Below are 18,915 nucleotides of genomic sequence, written 5' to 3' on the forward strand. Positions count from 1 at the left end.
AACATGAGCGATCTTTCCATTTTCTGGTATCTTCTTCAATTTCTTTCTTCAGAGACTTAAAGTTCTTGTCATACAGGTCTTTCATTTGTTTGGTTAGATTGATTTTTGTTTTTTGACTGCAAAACTCAGGACGAATCAAAATGAACCAGTTCTTGTTTTTGGTTTTGTTATTGTTGGTGATAGTGTGTGTGTTTACCTTCTTTGGGATTTACTGGTGTGGGAATATCTATTGCCTGTGTTTTCGTGGGTGCAGCTGAATTCTTGGGTTGAGGTTTTCCTTTTAGTACTTTCTATAGGCCTGGATTTGTGGAATGGTATTGTCAAATCTGGTTTTGTCGTGGAATATCTTGTTTTCTCCATCTATGGTGATTGAAAGTTTTGCTAGTTATAGTAGCCTGGGCTTGCATTGTTGGCCTCTTAGTATCTGTATAATGTCTGTCTAGAACCTTCTGGCTTTCAAGAGTCTTCATTGAGAAGTCGGTGTTATTCTGGTGGATCTGCCTTTATATGTTACTTTGTCTTTTTCCTTTGCAGCTCTGAATATTCTTTATTCTATGTTTTGATTATTATATGGCGAGGTAATTTTTTTTTTGTCCAGTCCCTTTCATGTTCTGTGAGCTTCTTGTACGTTTATTGGCATGTCTTTCTTTAGGTTGGGAAAGTTTTCTGCTGTGATTTTGTTGAATATGTTTTCTGTGCCTTTGAGCTGGTATTTTCCTTTTATTCCTTTTATTTTTAGGTTTGGTCTTTTCACAGTGTCTCAGATTTCCTGCATGTTTTGTGTTAAGACTTTGTTGGATTTAACGTTTTCTTTGACTGATGCATCTATTTCCCACATTCTTATCTTCGATGCCTGAGATTCTGTCTTCCACCTCTTGTATTCTGTTGGTTACTTGTATCTGTAGTTCCTATTCATTTGCCCAGATTTTCCATTTCTAGAATTCCCTCTATTTTTTTTAATTGTATTTCAGTTTTAAAGTCTTGAACTGTTTCTTTCACCTGTTTGATTGTTTTGTTTTTCTCTTGGCTTTCTTGGTTTTCTTTAAGGGATTTACTGATATCTTTCAGTTTTTGCCTGTCTTTTCCTTGATATCTTTAAGGGAAATTTTTCCTGGCTGTTTATATTTCTAGTTATTCACTATTACACATTTTTAGTTAGTGTTCTTCATGTTTTAAAGTGGTATGAGCTAATGGGAGTTAGGCTTTTACAGATGTGCTAGCAAACTATGATATATTTATTTAATTGCAGCACCAAATTTGTCAGTATATTCCCATATTCTCCAATTTTATATTGAGGTCATTTTCTTCACCCAATCTATGCATATGGCTGCAGCAGAACTTTTTATCTTTTCACTGCCCTTTACAAACCAAGCCTGTTCTTTATTCTGGGTAGAACTTCCCTATTTCTCTACATTCCATAATATTCTACTTTGCCACTCTAGCCTTGTAAATTAAAGAATGCATTGATGTTGGTTTTTTTTCCTAAAATGATATATTTTATGTCACTAATCTGACATTAATAGGCTAATTTAACCAGTAGTTGGCACTTGTGCTTTGGTTGCCTAAACCATAAAGTTATGTGATTGAAGCTTATATCCCATTTATATCTCCGAAACCACCCAGGGCCCCACCCCCACCCCTCACCCTGCATGAGATTTACCGTAGGACTGTCTTTTGTACTAGACAAGTGCTGTACCACCAAACTGTAATCCACCCTAAAATAAAATTTTTAAAAAATATTCTCCATTTGTCTACTTCTACTTGATGAACTTTTAGTAAAAGTCTCTTAATCAGATAAGATGCTTTAATTTAAGTTTTAAGCAATAGTACTAACAATATTACCAATGATAAGAATTAGTCACAAAATAAGACTTATTTTAAACTACAAAACTGTGTGTGTGTGTACAACAAAGGTCAGTTGTTCCTAAGCAGCTACAAATCCACCTTGGTTTTGGAGACAGAGTCTCACTGGAGTTAGGGCTGACCAATGAGATTATGCTGGCAGACTATCAAGTCTTACAGGTTCCTTGTCCAGCACTGGGATTACAAGTATACACCATCATGCCTGTCTTTGACATGGTTGCTGGGGATTAAACTCACGTGTGTATGATTGTTTAACAGGCACTTAACACACTGAGCCATCTCCCCAGCTCCTTTTATATCTAAAAGATTCTCGGTGTCATAAGTCTTTCATTTTTAGTTCCTAAAATATAAATAGCAATGGAGATTACTTTTAGTCGCTGTTTTCCAAAGGTTGTCCTCATATCTCCATGTATCAGAATCAACCAGTATGCTTATTAGGACTCTTTCACCTGAACTTTCTCCTCTTTTCCCCTTACAAATCTCACTTCATTCATTTTGTCCTTGTTCTTTACTGCTCCTTAGTCTGTGTCAGCTTTGAGGTCTTTCCTGTTATCTAAAGCCATTTGATTAGTAGTGTAGGTAAAGCAGAGTCAGTGTATTTGTTAAATACAGACTATGGATATGTACTACCTGATTTGAATTCTTGATCTGTCATCACTCCAAAGAGATTAAAAAGCTAAAAGCTATTTCTGTGCTTCTGTGTCTGTTTAGTTGGGGATAACAATTTATTCCTATACATCCTCATAGGAAAATGTAAAAAAATGAATCCAAGTTAACTATGATACAAAGTTGTTTTTTTTTTTTTAATTTTTACTTTTTTTTTTTTGAGACGATTTCTCTGTAGCTTTGGTGGTTGTTCTGGAACTAGCTCTTGTAGACCAGGCTGGCCTCGAACTCAAAAAGATGCACCTGCCTCTGCCTCCCTAGTGCTGGGATTAAAGGTGCGCACTACCACTGCCTGGCTTGATACAAAGTTTTGAGAGCTTAAAAGTAGGCCAGATCACAATAGCTAATAATTAAGTACTTTCTTTGTATAATAGTTCCAAGGACTTTAAAATACTTAGTCATTTAATATACATAAGTTCTGTGCAGGGAGGTCTTATGTGTTCTTCTGGCTTTTGTAGTTTGCAGGGGATGTTTTCTGATAGACGGACTTGAATAATATATAAGATATAAGGAAACTGGTAAATCCCACAGTGATTACTTGGAGAGACTTTGCATAATGTAAATTATAACCTAAGGTAATTTGCTGCTGTCTTTGTTGTTTTTCAGGAATTTCAATGAATCACTGACTGATCAGCACCATTTTACCAGTTGGAATGAGTTACCAGAAATGGGCATAGCGCTTTTAGAGTCAACATGTAACAGATGTATGCAACTCCAAGCCGATCACTTCATGCCAACGCTCTTTTGACTGTATAGGATCTTTGTCTCTTCATCTTTGATTTGGATTGCTGGCAAATAAAAGGAGTTCATGTAGTGTTTTGTTTAGGCTTGAGTCAACATGAGTAGTAGTTTAGGTAAAGAAAAAGACTCTAAAGAGAAAGATCCCAAAGTGCCATCTGCCAAGGAAAGAGAAAAAGAGGCAAAAGCCTCTGGAGGTTTTGGGAAAGAAAGCAAAGAAAAAGAACCTAAAACCAAAGGGAAAGATGCCAAAGATGGAAAGAAGGATTCCAGTGCTGCCCAACCAGGGGTGGCTTTTTCAGTTGACAATACTATCAAAAGGCCAAATCCAGCACCTGGGACTAGAAAGAAATCCAGCAATGCTGAGGTAATTAAGGAGCTTAACAAATGCCGGGAAGAGAACTCAATGCGCTTGGACTTATCCAAGCGGTCTATACATATACTGCCACCATCGATTAAAGAGTTGACTCAACTAACAGAACTTTATTTATACAGTAACAAATTGCAGTCCCTCCCAGCAGAGGTAGGGTGTCTGGTAAATCTCATGACACTGGCTCTCAGTGAGAATTCACTCACTAGTTTGCCTGACTCTCTTGATAACTTGAAGAAGCTGCGGATGCTTGATTTACGGCATAATAAACTGAGAGAAATTCCTTCAGTGGTATATAGGCTAGACTCTCTGACTACTCTGTACCTTCGCTTTAATCGTATTACTACTGTGGAAAAGGACATCAGAAACCTGCCGAAGCTCAGCACGCTCAGCATCCGGGAGAACAAAATCAAACAGCTTCCCGCTGAAATTGGTGAGAGGGTCTGGGTGGTTATTTGTAGTATTTATTAGCTAAGTAATTGTGTTCAGTGCTTTCCATATTAGAAAATTTTCAAATGTCTGAAAGCATCATATATATATATATATATTTATTTATTTACAGTTTATTACATATTAGTAGATACAACTTGAGATTATTTTATTGACTTAAGTGAGTTACAAAACAAATATAATTAGACTTTAGACAGCTGAATCTGATTTTTCATTGAAGAAAAGTGAATTTAAAAGAGCCTGGCTTAATTTTTAAGTTGCTATCTTAACACCCAATTTTTAAGTATCTTTATAGTTGTATTTTCTATCAGCTATATTGTCTCACTTTCCTATTGTAACTTTGTCTGAAAAATGTATATTCAAATTCATACCACTTTCCACCAGATTACCACAGACAGTTGTCATATTACAGTTTTGTGAAAGAACACTGCTGTAGGAAATTAGTGTTTTTCCCCATGTTTGAAAGTGCTTACGTGTTCATTAAAAATAACATGCAGCAGCTGGGCACAGTGGCATGCAGCATCCAGGAAGCCCAGTCCTGGATGATTACTGAAGCCCAAGATTTGGGTCCCATCCTGGCCAGCATAGTGAGTCTCAGAAACAACAACAACATACAAACAAAATCTAATACAGAAAGGCAGAAAAGAGACCTATATAATACATGCATTTCTGCTGGCAGTTCGATAAATTTCATTTTAGTCGTATGTAGTAAAGTAAATTATACTGAAACAAAGGAAAAACTTTACAAGATGGTATAGGAGAAAAAAGGAACATAAATAAGTAAAAAGAAATCAACTCACAATCCTTTTCAAATAACTTTTAGAACATCTTTTTAGTTATGGAATAAATTTCTGAACCATTTGGAATATATTAATTCATTAGCAGTTTTTGACTAATTTATGAAGAAAATGTCTTTGAGCCTGTTTGATAAGATTTTTTTTTGGGGGGGGGGTTTTCGAGACAGTGTTTCTCTGTGACTTTGGAGCCTGTCCTGGAACTAGCTCTTGTAGACCAGGCTGGCCTCGAACTCAACAGAGATCCGCCTGTCTCTGCCTCCCGAATGCTGGGATTAAAGGCAAGATTTTTAAAATATCAAAATAAATGGTTTTGGGAAACTCAAGAAGTTTTTCATTTTGCTATAGGCAGCCTGTTTGCTTATGAAGAACCAAAGATGAGTTCAATATTTTGTTGACTGAAGAATTACCTTATAGTAGATGATACAGGAAACTTCCTGACTTTTAGATTCTGTGGCTCTCAGGGATACAGTGTTCCTTGTTTAACTTTAAAAATATTAGTTAAAATTCAGACATGTTCTATTATATTTGACTCTATACACTTAAAAATTAAGTTTTTCTTAACTTCCAGCCCTAGTCAGAGAAGTGTCTTCTTACAGTGAGCATTGGCACTGTCTTAGTGTTCTCTTGCTGTGCAGAGACAGAAACTATGACCACAAGATCTCTTTAATTGGGGCTTGCTTAAAGTTTCAGAGGATTAGTTCTTTACCCTATGGCAGGAAGAATGACGCCATGCAGGCAGACATGGTAGCTCAAAGTTCTACTTCTGGATCCTAAGGCAGTAGGAAGAGAGAGACTCTGGGCTTCACATGGGTTTCTGAAACCTAAAGCCTAGCCCGAATGACACATTTCCTCCAACAAAGCCTCACCTCCTGATTCTTTCAAATAGTGCCACTCCCTGGAGACCAAGCATTTAAGTCTATGGGCTTTTGGGGGCCATTCCTGTTGATAACACCACAGGAGCCTACAGAGTCTCTTGATTGCCCAGGATGTAGAAAATAAAGCACTTAACATGTACCCAGTACCCAACACTAAACAGATCACTCTTATTATTACCTGTCTTAAAACTCAGTGAACATCACACAATTGGGGACAGGAAGTCTCTAAGAACCAGAAGATAGGGGGAAGGGCTATGAAAAGCCATTCCCTGTATTGGATACAGCTGTTGTAACTCACATCAACTACAATTTTCCTACTGGGTCCAGACAAGGCCAGTACTGTCAATTAGTCAAGGAAGCAGGTGAGGTTCACCAGGCTCCCGCAGATCCTGGGAAAGAAGGAATCATTGTCTTTTGTATTCTCTGCTATGTCCACCAGGCTCCAGTGGACAGCTCCAAACCCGTGGTCACACAGATGGTCTGGTTAATCTTTGTGGGTCACAAAAAAAAAAAAAAAAGAAAAGAAAAGAAAAGAAAAGAAAAAAAGGAAATAGACAAGGCTGCATGAGAGAGATTTGAAGGAAAGGGGAAGATGGACAGGTTGGTAAAGACATGAGGATATGAGCAGTCAGCATTCAAAGGGTATATCCATGAAACTAAAATACTATAATAATAAAGAAAATTTATTTTTTCTTTAAATATATTTAGAAAATCCAATATAGATATTTTAAAGTAATGTGCATACATGGTGTGACTCACTCCTGAGTTATTAAAATAGTCTCAAAAAAGTCAGTGGGTGAAAATGCTTCATGCCATGTCTTCTATAGGAAAGTGGTTGCTGAGTGACTTTAGTATTAGCTTCAGTCAGTTTTTCCACAGATGTTAAGGCTGTTGGAAAATGAAATGCTGATTTTTCTCTAGAAATATAAAGCATTCTTCATTTGTATTCTCATTGTTTGGTATTTGTGTTATAGATGGTCCCCGAAGTTCAATTAATTCACAGGTTTTCTTTCTTTAGATTTGCTTCCATAGCATTGCTATCCAATACCTGGGACTGAAGAAATACATTTTTCTGGGCATGGTGCTGCACATCTGTAAGCTCAGCAGTTAGGAGGCATTGCCCATTGGAGGTTGAGGCCACCATGGGCCACATAGTGGACCCTGTCTCAAACCAAGCCAAAGCAGAATGTTCTATAGGAATGAAAAGCTAGGGGAGGGGAAGCATATGAACTGGAGCTGTTTAATGAAGGGTGAGGTGAGAAGAGTGGAGTGGAGCTGAGGCACTGCAGCAGGGGTGAGCATTCTCCTTGGTGTGCTAATAGGCACCACAGTTAGCCTTTTGTTTTGAGTTTCTTTTGTACCTGCTACTCTTCTCATTTTTAATTTTGAAATATGCTCTTTATTATACAAAAAGCAGTCAAGAATTTCTGTCTCCAGAGAGAAATAGGAAATAACTACTCCCTTAATTTTTCTCATTGGTTCCTTTGAGTTACCAGTTAAAGACATGGTTTTGAACAGTCTCTAACCGGAGGTAGGTAAAAGTGAAAGTCAGAGTTAGCGGTTAGTTCAGGATGCTCTGGACAGTGAAGTTTTATAGTTTTATTTTGAAACTAGAGATAAACACCATCTTTGTCTTATGATTTCTTTTCTCTCCTGAGCATGTTTTGTTTACAATTTTTTTAAAGTAATTTATTAAATTACAATTTCAAAAAGTATTTTTTTTATTAAAACAGCTAGGTTAGAATGTTTATGAAAGATTTTTCTGTATTATAGTAATTAAATGTTACATATTTATATAGTATACAATTTCATATGTTGATTGTCAAAAGGACTGTTTTGCTAATGGGATAATTTAATTGTTAAAGAGTATGCCTTTTGAAGACCACGATCATTTCTTGATTTATAAGCAACTCTCAAGGCAGGGAGATGCCCTTGTACCCACATAAAGAGAACATGATGGCCCTGGCTTATGGTTTCAATGAGGAGGCAAAGATATGCAGATGCTTAAGTCCAGTGAGCAGCAGCCTAACCTGACAAGTGAGCTCAGGTCCCCGAGAAACCCTTCCCACAGACCCCGGGTGTGGCAGCTGACGAGAAAGGTTGCACAACGTATTCTCGTGGCCTCCATCACCTGAAACAAAACAAAATAACCTTCACAAGGATATGTGGGAAGAAAGTAAAGTCAGTAGTATTTTTTTTTAACCTGCTTCACATAACGTTTATCGAAAACAAACTCAACTTATAGCTCTTTGGTATAGTTTATCCAAGTCAAGTGGTATGTAGCCAATATGTAATAATTTGTTTATTTATATATTGAAAAAATAATATATAACTTGTTCATACATAATACAGAATCACAGTGACTTTTTTAAACAAATTGAATGAACTTAGTATACTTTAACTGTTTCTGATGTGTAATTTTTCTTTGAATTTTTTAGATTCTAAATCTTGGGCCTTCAATATATACAGCTTGAATTGAATTTGCTGAAGCCTAGTATTTACTCTTTAAAAAACTATTTTGCTATTTTATATCTCAGTTTAATATACTAATACATTTATAAATTTTTTTAGTATTCTTTAACATTCTGGTATTAATTTTCAGTATTTCCTTAAATAGTAAGCCTTTAATCCTTAAAAATATTTTAAATTTCTTCAGTTTTGCCAGGAGCAATAGAATTGCTTTTACGGATCCAGGCATTATTAATTAAAAATCTTATATATATATTTTAAATAAATGCCAGTCAATAACTTTACAGGAAAAAGGAAATCGATAAAGAGAGGCCATAGGTGTTACTAAGTCATTCGTTTTAATAAAGGGGCTATAGGTACTACTAAGTAGCTCATATTAATTGGAGATCAGTAAGGAATCTTAGAGACTAGGAAGTGAACTGCTCCCAGATTGTCAGGTCTTTCACTAAAACAGTAAATACCTGGAGGATAGAAGCTGCCATCATGGTTAAAAGAGACAGTAAGAGAAGTAGAAACAGTATTTGAGCCAGAGAAATATACTAAGGTTGTCAGTTTCTGAAGTGTGGAAGAGAGATTACAGTCACACCCTGAGGGCATGTTTCCCAGTCACAGGGTGCTTGGAGGAGCCTATGAAGTAAGTCAGTAAACCTTGGGGAGGGAGGGTCAGATTGCTATCTCTCTAAGTCTACTGGTTGGTTGATCCAATTTGATTCAATTTTTATTTTAAACCTTTTTTTTCTTTTTTATGTCTGTACATTACATTTGGGTGTTATTTTTGTTCCATATCTTCTTTTTGGGGAGCTCATTTTTAGTAGTCTTTTCAGTATTGTTGTGCCGTTGTTATCTCTTGCTTTTGTTTCTTTCTTCATCAGAGATCATACTTTCTCTATCTGGAGGCTTGATTGCATTTTAATTGGATGCCAGAGCATTGTTATAGCATTGTTGGGTCTAGATTTTGTTGTATTCCTTTAACTAATACTAGATGTATAGTTCAGTTGCTTTGGAATCATTTCAGTTCTTTTGTGTTTTTCTGTACCATGTCTAATAGAAACTCAGAGACAGATATTGGGGCTCAACCGGAAGGTAAAAAAAGCGAAACATCCAGCTACTGGCTCTTACCTCTATCTTAGTCCAAAATGGTGATACTGCCTCCTGAATCCTCAGAATGAGGCTGGCTGAGAGCTGTCTCCTCCCATTTTATATTCTGTCTCTAGGGCTGGGATTAAAGGTGTACACTACTGCCGGGTGGTGGTGGCACACACCTTTAATCCCAGCACACGGGAGGCAGAGACATGCGGATCTCTTTGAGTTCGAGGCTAGCCTGGTCTACAGGAGCTAGTTCCAGGACAGGCTCGAAAACTACAGCAAAGCCCTGTTTTGAAAAACAAAAAACAAAAACACAAACAAAAAAAGGCATACACTACTACTGCCCAGTTTCTGTGGTAAACTAGTGTGGCTATTGGGATTAAAGGTGTGTGTCACCACTGCCTGGTCTGTAAGCCTGACCAGTGGGCTGCTTTATTCTTATCTTCAGCAAGCTTTATTTATTAAAATACAAGTGGAATATCACTACATTTTCCTTTTAAGCTTTTGTTATAGTGGTGCTAACTGCCTCTTGTTTAGGTCTAAGTAATCCTCAAGATACTTTTCTCAAGACTCTTACTGATAGACTGTTTTATATGAGGGAATTTCTAAATGGTAGGCTTTCAGACTATTCCCAGTCATGTTCCACTCTGATTGGAAATTGTTGGGTTGCTTTTCACCATTCCTCAGTTGCTTTCTATATGGTGATTAGGCAAATTCTAGATGGGACTTCCTTTCAGGTTATGTAAATATTACTTTTGTGCTATTATCTCTCAGATTCTACCTTATAACAACTTGCAGGCACTTCCGGTGTCTTGACTCTGTAGGTCTTCCCTGCTTGTTTTGTAACTTATAACTTACTCCTGGGTAGTGACTTGACAACCAGAAGTCTTATAACTTTTCCTTGGTCTTAGAGAACATGGTCATGTTTGGTTCTTGTCTACTGTCTAGGAACCATTTTCCTATATACTGGGTTCATTTTCTAGTTCATTATAACCACTGAGCTTCATACTTTGAATGGGTTATGTATGGTGATTTGGATGACTTCTCTTATCACCCTTTATAAGTGTTAAAAGTTTGTTTTGCCCTACAGTTAACTTTTGTTGAAGTAGTTTTAACCTGACAGAGATTTGGATTTAGCTCCTAGAGGTTTTGCCTGGTTATGTTCTTAAAAGCCTAGTAAGCATCCTTAGTCTGGAGCTGTGATTTTTTTTTTTTTTGACTCCTCTGGTATACAGCTCTTTGATGCTCTACTCTGTCTTCTAATCCTTCTGGCTTGGCAGGGCTGAAGTTCTAAAATGGTTCCGTAGTTGGCAGCTGTAAGAAGTTTGATCTGCTGTTTTTGCTTTCAACTTTTGTTTCCTTTTCAGGCTCCTCAAAAAATCTCTTTTCACACGTACTTATTTTTTAATTGGACAGAGGTCTAAAGGGTTTGTATGCTGCAAATTTTGGGACTGTTCTTTGTGATTTTTCTCCTTCATGCTACCAAAGTTAATAACTCTCAATCTTGGCCTCTGTCTTCTTAGACTCTGGCTTTGATGAGATTACGTTCCACAGGCAGATTTATGAATAATGCCATAATAAAAATGAATTTCATGTAATTCCTTTATTCATTACCTCTTGAGTATCAAAGCATAGATCTTAAAACAATTTGTTAGTTTAGGGTTTTTTTTTTTTGGTTCATCACTATCTTGACTTCTAATTCACGATTGTTTTTCAAAAGGTTTCTCAGTCAGGTTAGCCAAGGCACTGGAGCATTGGATAGATATATCTGAAGGCCCACTTAGGTTCAAGGTGTTGTTGTCAGGATCAACTGAGAAGGGGACTTTGCTTCATCAAGTGACTCTACCTTTGAGAAATCAGTAGAGTATAGTCTTTTGAAATGTAATCACTGATGTCACATCTCATCATTTTAAATATATTTTGCATCTTGCTTGGTTCAGTCCACTCAAAGGCAGGGATAAGTATTTAATCGGTATATGAATTAAGTAAATATTAAGTAAATTAAGTATTGCAGTGATTATTAGAAGTAAATAAACCATAATGGTTGTAATATAAGAAATCTTCTTATTAATGTTTTCTGCTTTTAGGGGTTAAGTCTTTTGGTTCCTGATACTCTTATACTTCTCCCAGTATCTCTTATAGTACTGTGTTGGTTTCTGTCTAGTTGGAGTGACTTACCGTAGACCCTTAGGTTTCCTCTCTGAGAAAATAGACTTTTGGAACAATTTTCCGATTGTCAGTTTACAATCCTTAATTTATATTCCATTATCTGGTCAAAATGATTCATAGTCTTTAGTTTTATATTTAATAGGTACCTGATTTTTTTGGTCCTCCCATGCCAGAGGACAAGATTGAGAGTAACTTTGGTAGCATGAAGGAGAAAAATCACAAAGAACATTCCCAAAATTTGCAGCATACAAACCCTTTAGACCTCTGTCCAATTCAAAAAATAAGTATGTGTGAAAGGAGATTTTTTTTGAGGAGCCTGAAACACAATTATTTTATACTTTAGAGAAGTTCTGTAGAATAAAATACTTTCTCACTAAAGTATGTTGTAGGGTATTCATTTGTGGAACTTTTAAAAACCAGACCCTCTTGTAGTTTTCCGGTCATGATTTAGATTAAGTGTTCAAAGAATTTATGCCATGTTTTTATTTATCTTTTACTGAAGAATATTTACAGAAGGTTGCACCTGCCATTAACATACAATGCTAGTGTGTGCGAACCATGTAATTAGCATGTCAGTTAAAGAGAACACCAGTACCAACCATTGATGCCTGCCACTGTCATTACCTTGGACTTGTACAAAAATACATTAATTTTACTTGATTGTATAGGATTGTAAGTCATAATATATCTATGCTTTTTTGTGTGGCATTATTTTTCTATGTTGTATAAAGTTAGAGCATATGTATTTGCATTCCTGCTTGACAGATAGTATGAAAATATCAACATTTAATCCTTCTGTGTTTATATGTGTGTTCTGCTGTGCACTTTTTGTTTGTTTACAATGTTATACTTTTAAAAGTTTTTCTTTTGTGTGTAGACCATAAATTGCCACAATAGATATTTAACATTTTGAGAAGAAACAGTCACACCACTAGGTTTCCCTGACCCCCATAAAATGGCCTTATTATTAGCCTATGAGATTCTCTTTTAAAATATAATCTCTACACATATCACAATGTCTAAAATCTAAACCACTCATAATCTCTAATTCAAATGATGATTCTTATCCATTACTAATAGGAATGTAAAGTGGTTCAGCCACTTTAGAAGACAGTTATCCTTGTCTTACAAAGTTAAATGATGTCACCACAATAATATATTTAGCCATGCCTGCTTCTAGATATATAAAAATGAGTTAAAATTTATGTTCACATAAGAACTTATACATGAATGTCTTAGTAACACCTTTATCTTTGCTAAAAATAGGAAGCAACTGAAATGTCCTTCATTAAGTGCATGGGTAAACTGTTCATCTAGAGTGGGTGCTGCTCAGTGACAGAATGAACTGTAACGGTACAGAAACAAACAAGGAAACTTTGGGTGTAAGTGAAAGCCAGTTTGCTCATCCTGTGTGTCATCCCATTGTTAGGACTCACTGGGGAGATGGCTGTTGGGAAAGGGCAGGGACGCTGTTTTTATGTACAGGAGAGCCTTCTACAGCAAAGAAAGTCTAAAATGTCATAGTGCTGACTGAGTGTGAGGAGTGCCTCCAAAGTTAGCCATATTCCTTGATCTCATCTGACTTGTTGTACTTAGTTGCTGATCCCTTTTAGGTCTGTTGTGCACCTTTCTTTATATCAGTGGAAGTTTAATTAGAGTTGAAACAGCTTTAGGCATTTACTGCTAGAAAAGATGATGATAAACCGAGAGTGCTGGTTCAGGCCTATAATCCCAATGTTTAGGAGACTGAGGCAGGCAGGGGTGGAGAATTTGAGGCCTATGTGAACTACATAAAGAGACCTTGTGTTAAAAGGGGAGTGGAGGATGAAATACCAAAAAGTTTTATTCTGATGTAAAGAGTATTAGGATCCAACATTAATTTTTCTTTCAAACGATGCTTTGCACTAAGCACTGTAAAAGACATGGAAAAGAATGTAAGTGTATATTGCTATAGTCCCCAGGGGGAAGGATCAGGAGGGAAGGAGTGGGGAGAATAGGAAAGTTTTCCAGCTGCTGGTAGTTGCTGCTTATATCTGTGCTGTTTGTTCAGGGGATCTGGGAAGACTGGTAGTAGCTGAGAAGGGAGAAAATGATGCTTTAGATTGATGACCACTCACCAGATATTAGAGTAGATATTGTGATTATTGCAAATAAACACATTCATTTAGTATTGTGTAATATTTTTCTATAGCTTTGATAATTTTCTTTGTTTTGAAGTATGCTTTGTCTGAAATTACTCCAGCTGATTCCATTTTCTCTTGATTAATGTTAGCCTTAGGTTTCTTCCTTCAACACTTTTCATTTTGTCTGCCCGTGTGTGCTTAAAGTGATCTTGGCCACATTTAAAGTGCTGGGATTGCAGGTGCATCACTGGGCCAGACTATCTCTCTATGCTTTTCCTTATTGAAGAGGTATTGCTTGCTTGCTGTTGAATTTTAGTACATGTAGATTAATACTAGTCTGCTTCCAGTGAGTACTATGCTGTTAGATGCCTTGTTACAAATACTTTTGTGTCCTGCCTTAAAACGTTTCCATTTCTCATGATTTTACTGCTGTTAATGCATTGACTAACTAAACTGTTACTATTAAATCAATTATGAGTAAGAAAATTAAGATTTTAGCTGTGTTCTTTTCTTTATGTTAAGTTTCTGAATGTATTACTATCCTTTTTCTGAATTTATTTTTTGTACATCTGTTCTAGCAGGTACAGGCACCCTCAGTTTTTGTTAGTCCCATAAACCTTTGTTTCTTCCTTACTTTTGAAGGGCAGTTCTACTCTTAATAGATCTTCTAGGTTAGTGATTCCCCCTGCCTTGCCTGTGTTTATTTTATTTCACTCCACTCTTGGCTTTGCATGGTTTCTGAAGAAAAATCTAATGTAATTCTTATTTTTTTTTTTTGTATTTAGATTGATGTTTTTCTTTCTCTTTCAAGACATTTTTTACTCTTCCTCTAAAAACATTGACATAATATTTACATAAATCTAAAGTAGAAGATAAGCTGTTCAATAAAAACTATTTCATATATGTATAATATACAGAAGTTACTTAAAGTATGCTATATAACAGATTTATTTGGTGCTGCAGAAACATTAAGATACACATAAATGGCTACAAAGGAAACCGGTTAACTAGGATGCATAGGAACTACATTTCAGGGACTGGGATCCTAATACTTCCTACCATGTTAGAAAAGTAAAGTTCATTTATCATAGTTGAATTATTATATTTCCTTAAAGCAGGGGCTGCTCAGAATCTTTCAGTTATTACAAAAAAGTTAATGCATAATAATTCTGTACATTCAGGAGTAATATTTTTGATTATATACATTCTCTTGTACAAAGAAACCTCAGTTTTCTAATATCCAATAAAGTCAAATGAACTAATATTGGCTGTCTGTTTTACCAAAGTGTTAATAAACAGAGAGGTATAGAAATCATATAGCTAAGTTGTACTTCTGCCTATCGTACTGCTATTACTCAATCTTATTTCTTTCATGTCTTAGAGCTAGTATGTGTTGACAGAATGAGAATTTCATTACTGCAACAAATGACAGAATATTTTGAGAGAGAGAGAGAGAGATCCTACTGCCACAATAAACATTGGCATCCTATAATATAGTCCACACAATTTTCTATGTTAATACAGGCATATAGAGGAAACACTGAGATAATTACATGGTCTTTATTAAAATGATTCTCTGGAGTCTGCCCAGTATACCAAAACAAGCAGTACAGATGTTAGTGCAGATTTAGTTCAATAGCTTGTTTGTGTGTGGAGATTGTCTTAGATTTTATGTTGCTTTATATGCCTAGGTGAAATAAATAATTTTCCTGCCGCCTTTGCCTGAGAGCCTTTGTGAAAACTTCAGAGAGAGGGCCACTTCGAGGAGGGACTCCTTTCTTGCAGTCTCTCAGTTACCTCTCCTGCATCCCACAATTTGGAGCAGCATTTACCTTTGAACTGTTTTCTTAAACTCCAGCTCTTACTTCTGAATTCACATTTCTCTGTAGTTGTTAGCTCAGGAATTTGCACTTTGTCCTCAAGTCTCTGATGACCATAACAGAAGTTGTCAATCCACAGCCTCTTCATTAGTATTGTGAGGACAGAAGTGTTGACTTCAAGTTTTTAACGTATCAGAATGAAAATCAGAGTTAAAAATTCATTATAAATTTCTCTCTGTTCCTTATTAGGATTTTTAACATTAAAAACACTTTTAATTTTATCTAATATTTATATCAGTCATTAGATAATTTTTCTTCCTTAGGACTGTTTATGCATTGAATTACAGTTGGTTAATTTTTCAAGCATAGAACCAGTATGTATATTTGGAATTGATAAATTCTTACGTTAAGTCTCTACGTCTCTACAATATATAAAGTGTCATATTATATAAAGAGGGAATTAGCCATTGGTCTGTGGGTTTTCTTTTTGTACCGCCTTTGACTGTTTTTGATATCACGGTAATGCTAGCCTAATAAAATGAGTTTAGAAATATTTCCCTCTTTACAACATTTTGTGAGAGACTACATGAGTGTTAGTTAATTCTTGTCTAAGCACTTGGTATCAGTCTCCAGAGAAACCATTTGTGCCACAGTTTTTGGAGGGAAAAACTTACAGCTGTATATAAAATTTATGTAATGGTTAGAGTATCATTAGGAGTTCTTATTTGTTGAGTTTTGGTGTTTGTGTATGATTTTTTTTAAAGAAATTGTTTGTATAGCCAAAGTTTTTGAATTTATGATTCACAATTATAAAGTTGCTTAAAGTACTTATTATTATTTTAAAGATGGAAGGCCAGACTGTAATCCCAGCATGTGGGAGGCAAGGTCAGGAGGACTGTCTTAAGTTGAGACTAACCTGATCTACAAAGTGAGCTCTGGGCTAGCTAGTGGTACATAGTGAGAACTTGTCCCTCTATCAAAAACAGTAACAACAACACCAATTAAAAAAAAAACTCTTAAGAAATGGGCTGAATATGGAGGTACATTCTTATAATTCTACCACTTTGAAGACTGAAGTCATAGGATCACAAGTTCAGTGCCAGCCTGGGCTACTGAACAAGATTTGTCTCAAAACCTGAAAATGAAAAAGAAGAATGTAGAATGTACTCGCTTGTTTCACTGTTGATATTTGTAGTATGTGTCTTCTTTTTTTTTCTCTTTTTTTTATCATTTCAAGTCTTGCATGTGTTACCAATATTGTTTTTTCCTAAACAGCCAACATTTACATATGTTGACTAGTCTCTATTCTGTCTTTAATTTTATTATGTGTATTCTTATTTATTTATGTATACACGTATTTTTATTATCCAACCCCCAAGGTGAAGACTGCTCTGAGATTCCTCCTTTTATCCAATGTAAAAATAAATCTTAGCATGGGCTTTTTAGGTTGAATATATATATATATATTGTTAGAAAGTAGATGTTACATAGAATTTATTTAGCGGTTTAGTGATAGTATGTTCATATTGTCCAACTATCATTATTTAACTACAGAACTTTTTCATACTCTGAGAACAACATTGTATGCCCATTAAACTGCTCCACCCTATCTTCTTCAGAACCCAGTAACTACTATACTTTATGTCTATACATAGTATCTCATATAAATAGGATCATTTAATTTATTGTCCTTTTGTGTCTTGTTTATTTCACCTAGCATATTTTTCAAGGTTATCCAGTTTTAGCATGGATCAGAAGGTCAGAATTCCATTCTTTTATAAAGAATCAAAATATTATTTATATATACAACATTTTGTTTGTTCATTGACTTCTCGACATTTGAGGTTATACTTACTTTTTGGCTATGAAGAATGATGCTTCCATGAGCACTGTTCTACAGGTAACAGTGGTTATACTTTTTAATTAGTCCCTGCTTTCAGTATTCTGTTTTTTTTAATATAATTTCAGAATTCCCAGAGGTGAAATTTTTGTTGTGATAACTGTATTTTTTTATATTCATAGTTTTTTAAGGAGCTAATCTACTGATTGCCACAGACTGTGACAATTTCTATTCCAATAGGCCGAACTCAAAGTTATAATTTTTGTACTTGCTCTCCACACTGTTTTCCAGTAATAGCCATCCTAATGGATACAGTGATAAAATGTATTGCTTTCACTCATCTGAGGATTAGACATGTCAACTGCCTTTGCCTGTGTACTAGCCTTTGTGCATTTGCCCCTCAGAAACCTGCACAACTCCTCACAGTTTGTTTTGAATCATGTTTCTGTGTAGTACAGGCAGAAGGCTGTCTTTTAGCTTGCAAACTTTCTTAGTCTCCTACTGCCAGAATACAGGGTGTGACGCTGCTCAGCCCCAGTCAAGTTTTAAATGGGTTTCTTTGGGACTGAGGAGATCTTTATGTATTCTAAATATTTCTGTATTCCTTATCAAATCCATGACTTGCAAATGTTTTTTTCCACTTTTTTCAGAGTTTTATAGTTTTTACTTTTTTCAATATCTTCAAACCTCATACCTTTGATCTTAGTACTCAGGAGGTAGAGGCAGGTGAATTTCTGAGTTCTAGATCAGCCTGTTCTATGGAGTGAGTCCCAGGAGAGCCAGAGCTACACAGAGAAACCCTGTCTCAAACAAACAAACACATCATGTTCATATCAACAAATCTATTGTAAATAGGTGTTGTATGAGGCCACTTGTTGGTTTCCCGGCCACCCAGACTCCTGAAATAACCACACAGAAACTATTAGTTAAATCCCTGCTAGACCAAACACTATAGCATATTTCTAGCAAGCTCTTGCATATTAAATTAACCTATTTCTATTATTTTATATTTTACCATGAGACTCGTGGCCTACCGGCAAGGTTCCAACATGGCTGTCTCTGGTGGTGGCTCTATGGTTTCTCACTGACTCTGCCCTCTCTCTCCCAGCATTCAGTTTAGTTTTTCCTAGCTCTACTCTATCCTATCACGGGCCTAACTAAGACAGTTTCTTTATTCTCCAATGGTATTGACAACATACAGAGGGGAATCCCATATCAAAAGGGTCTTAACGTGCAGTTAATACTAAGAAATTTGAATTGTTAGTGTACTTCTTTCTAACCCAGAATGGGTAGGGGAAATGTACCTCATTTTCTATTAAATTGTGAAGGAATTTTTATTTAAAATATCAGTTTAGTCATTTATATAGCACCAGAAAATGCATTTTGAAAGCATACATATATTTAGGTAAGAAGGTGTCTCTAATATCATGTGCTGAATTTGGTTATTTAAACTAGTCAGTTTTTGAAAAGTCTTAGAATATATTAGCATTTGTGCTCTAAATGTCCACTTCAAAAGAATATATGGCAGGATTAGAGGGTAAGGTGGTTTGTGTGTAGCTCAGTGACAGAGTACATGTTTAGTATGTGTGAGGCCTGGGATTCAGTCCCTAGGACCAAAAGACAGCACCAAGAACACACAGCACAGAAGG

At 35.8% G+C, this 18,915-nt stretch overlaps 1 protein-coding gene across 6 annotated transcripts in view; it reads left to right on the top strand.

The window, feature by feature from the left end:
• Positions 1-18,915, top strand: part of Shoc2 (SHOC2 leucine rich repeat scaffold protein) — an 80,664-nt gene that overhangs the window by 39,000 nt on the left and 22,749 nt on the right. For all 6 annotated transcript variants that reach the window (XM_075974390.1, XM_075974394.1, XM_075974389.1 and 3 more), the window contains exon 2: positions 3,136-4,070. In XM_075974390.1, the coding sequence (XP_075830505.1) occupies positions 3,368-4,070 (703 nt within the window). In that variant the 5' untranslated portion in view covers positions 3,136-3,367. The remainder of the gene's footprint in view (positions 1-3,135; positions 4,071-18,915) is intronic.

The sequence above is a fragment of the Microtus pennsylvanicus genome, chromosome 5, assembly GCF_037038515.1.
Source record: "Microtus pennsylvanicus isolate mMicPen1 chromosome 5, mMicPen1.hap1, whole genome shotgun sequence".
NCBI classification, from domain to species: Eukaryota; Metazoa; Chordata; class Mammalia; order Rodentia; family Cricetidae; genus Microtus; species Microtus pennsylvanicus.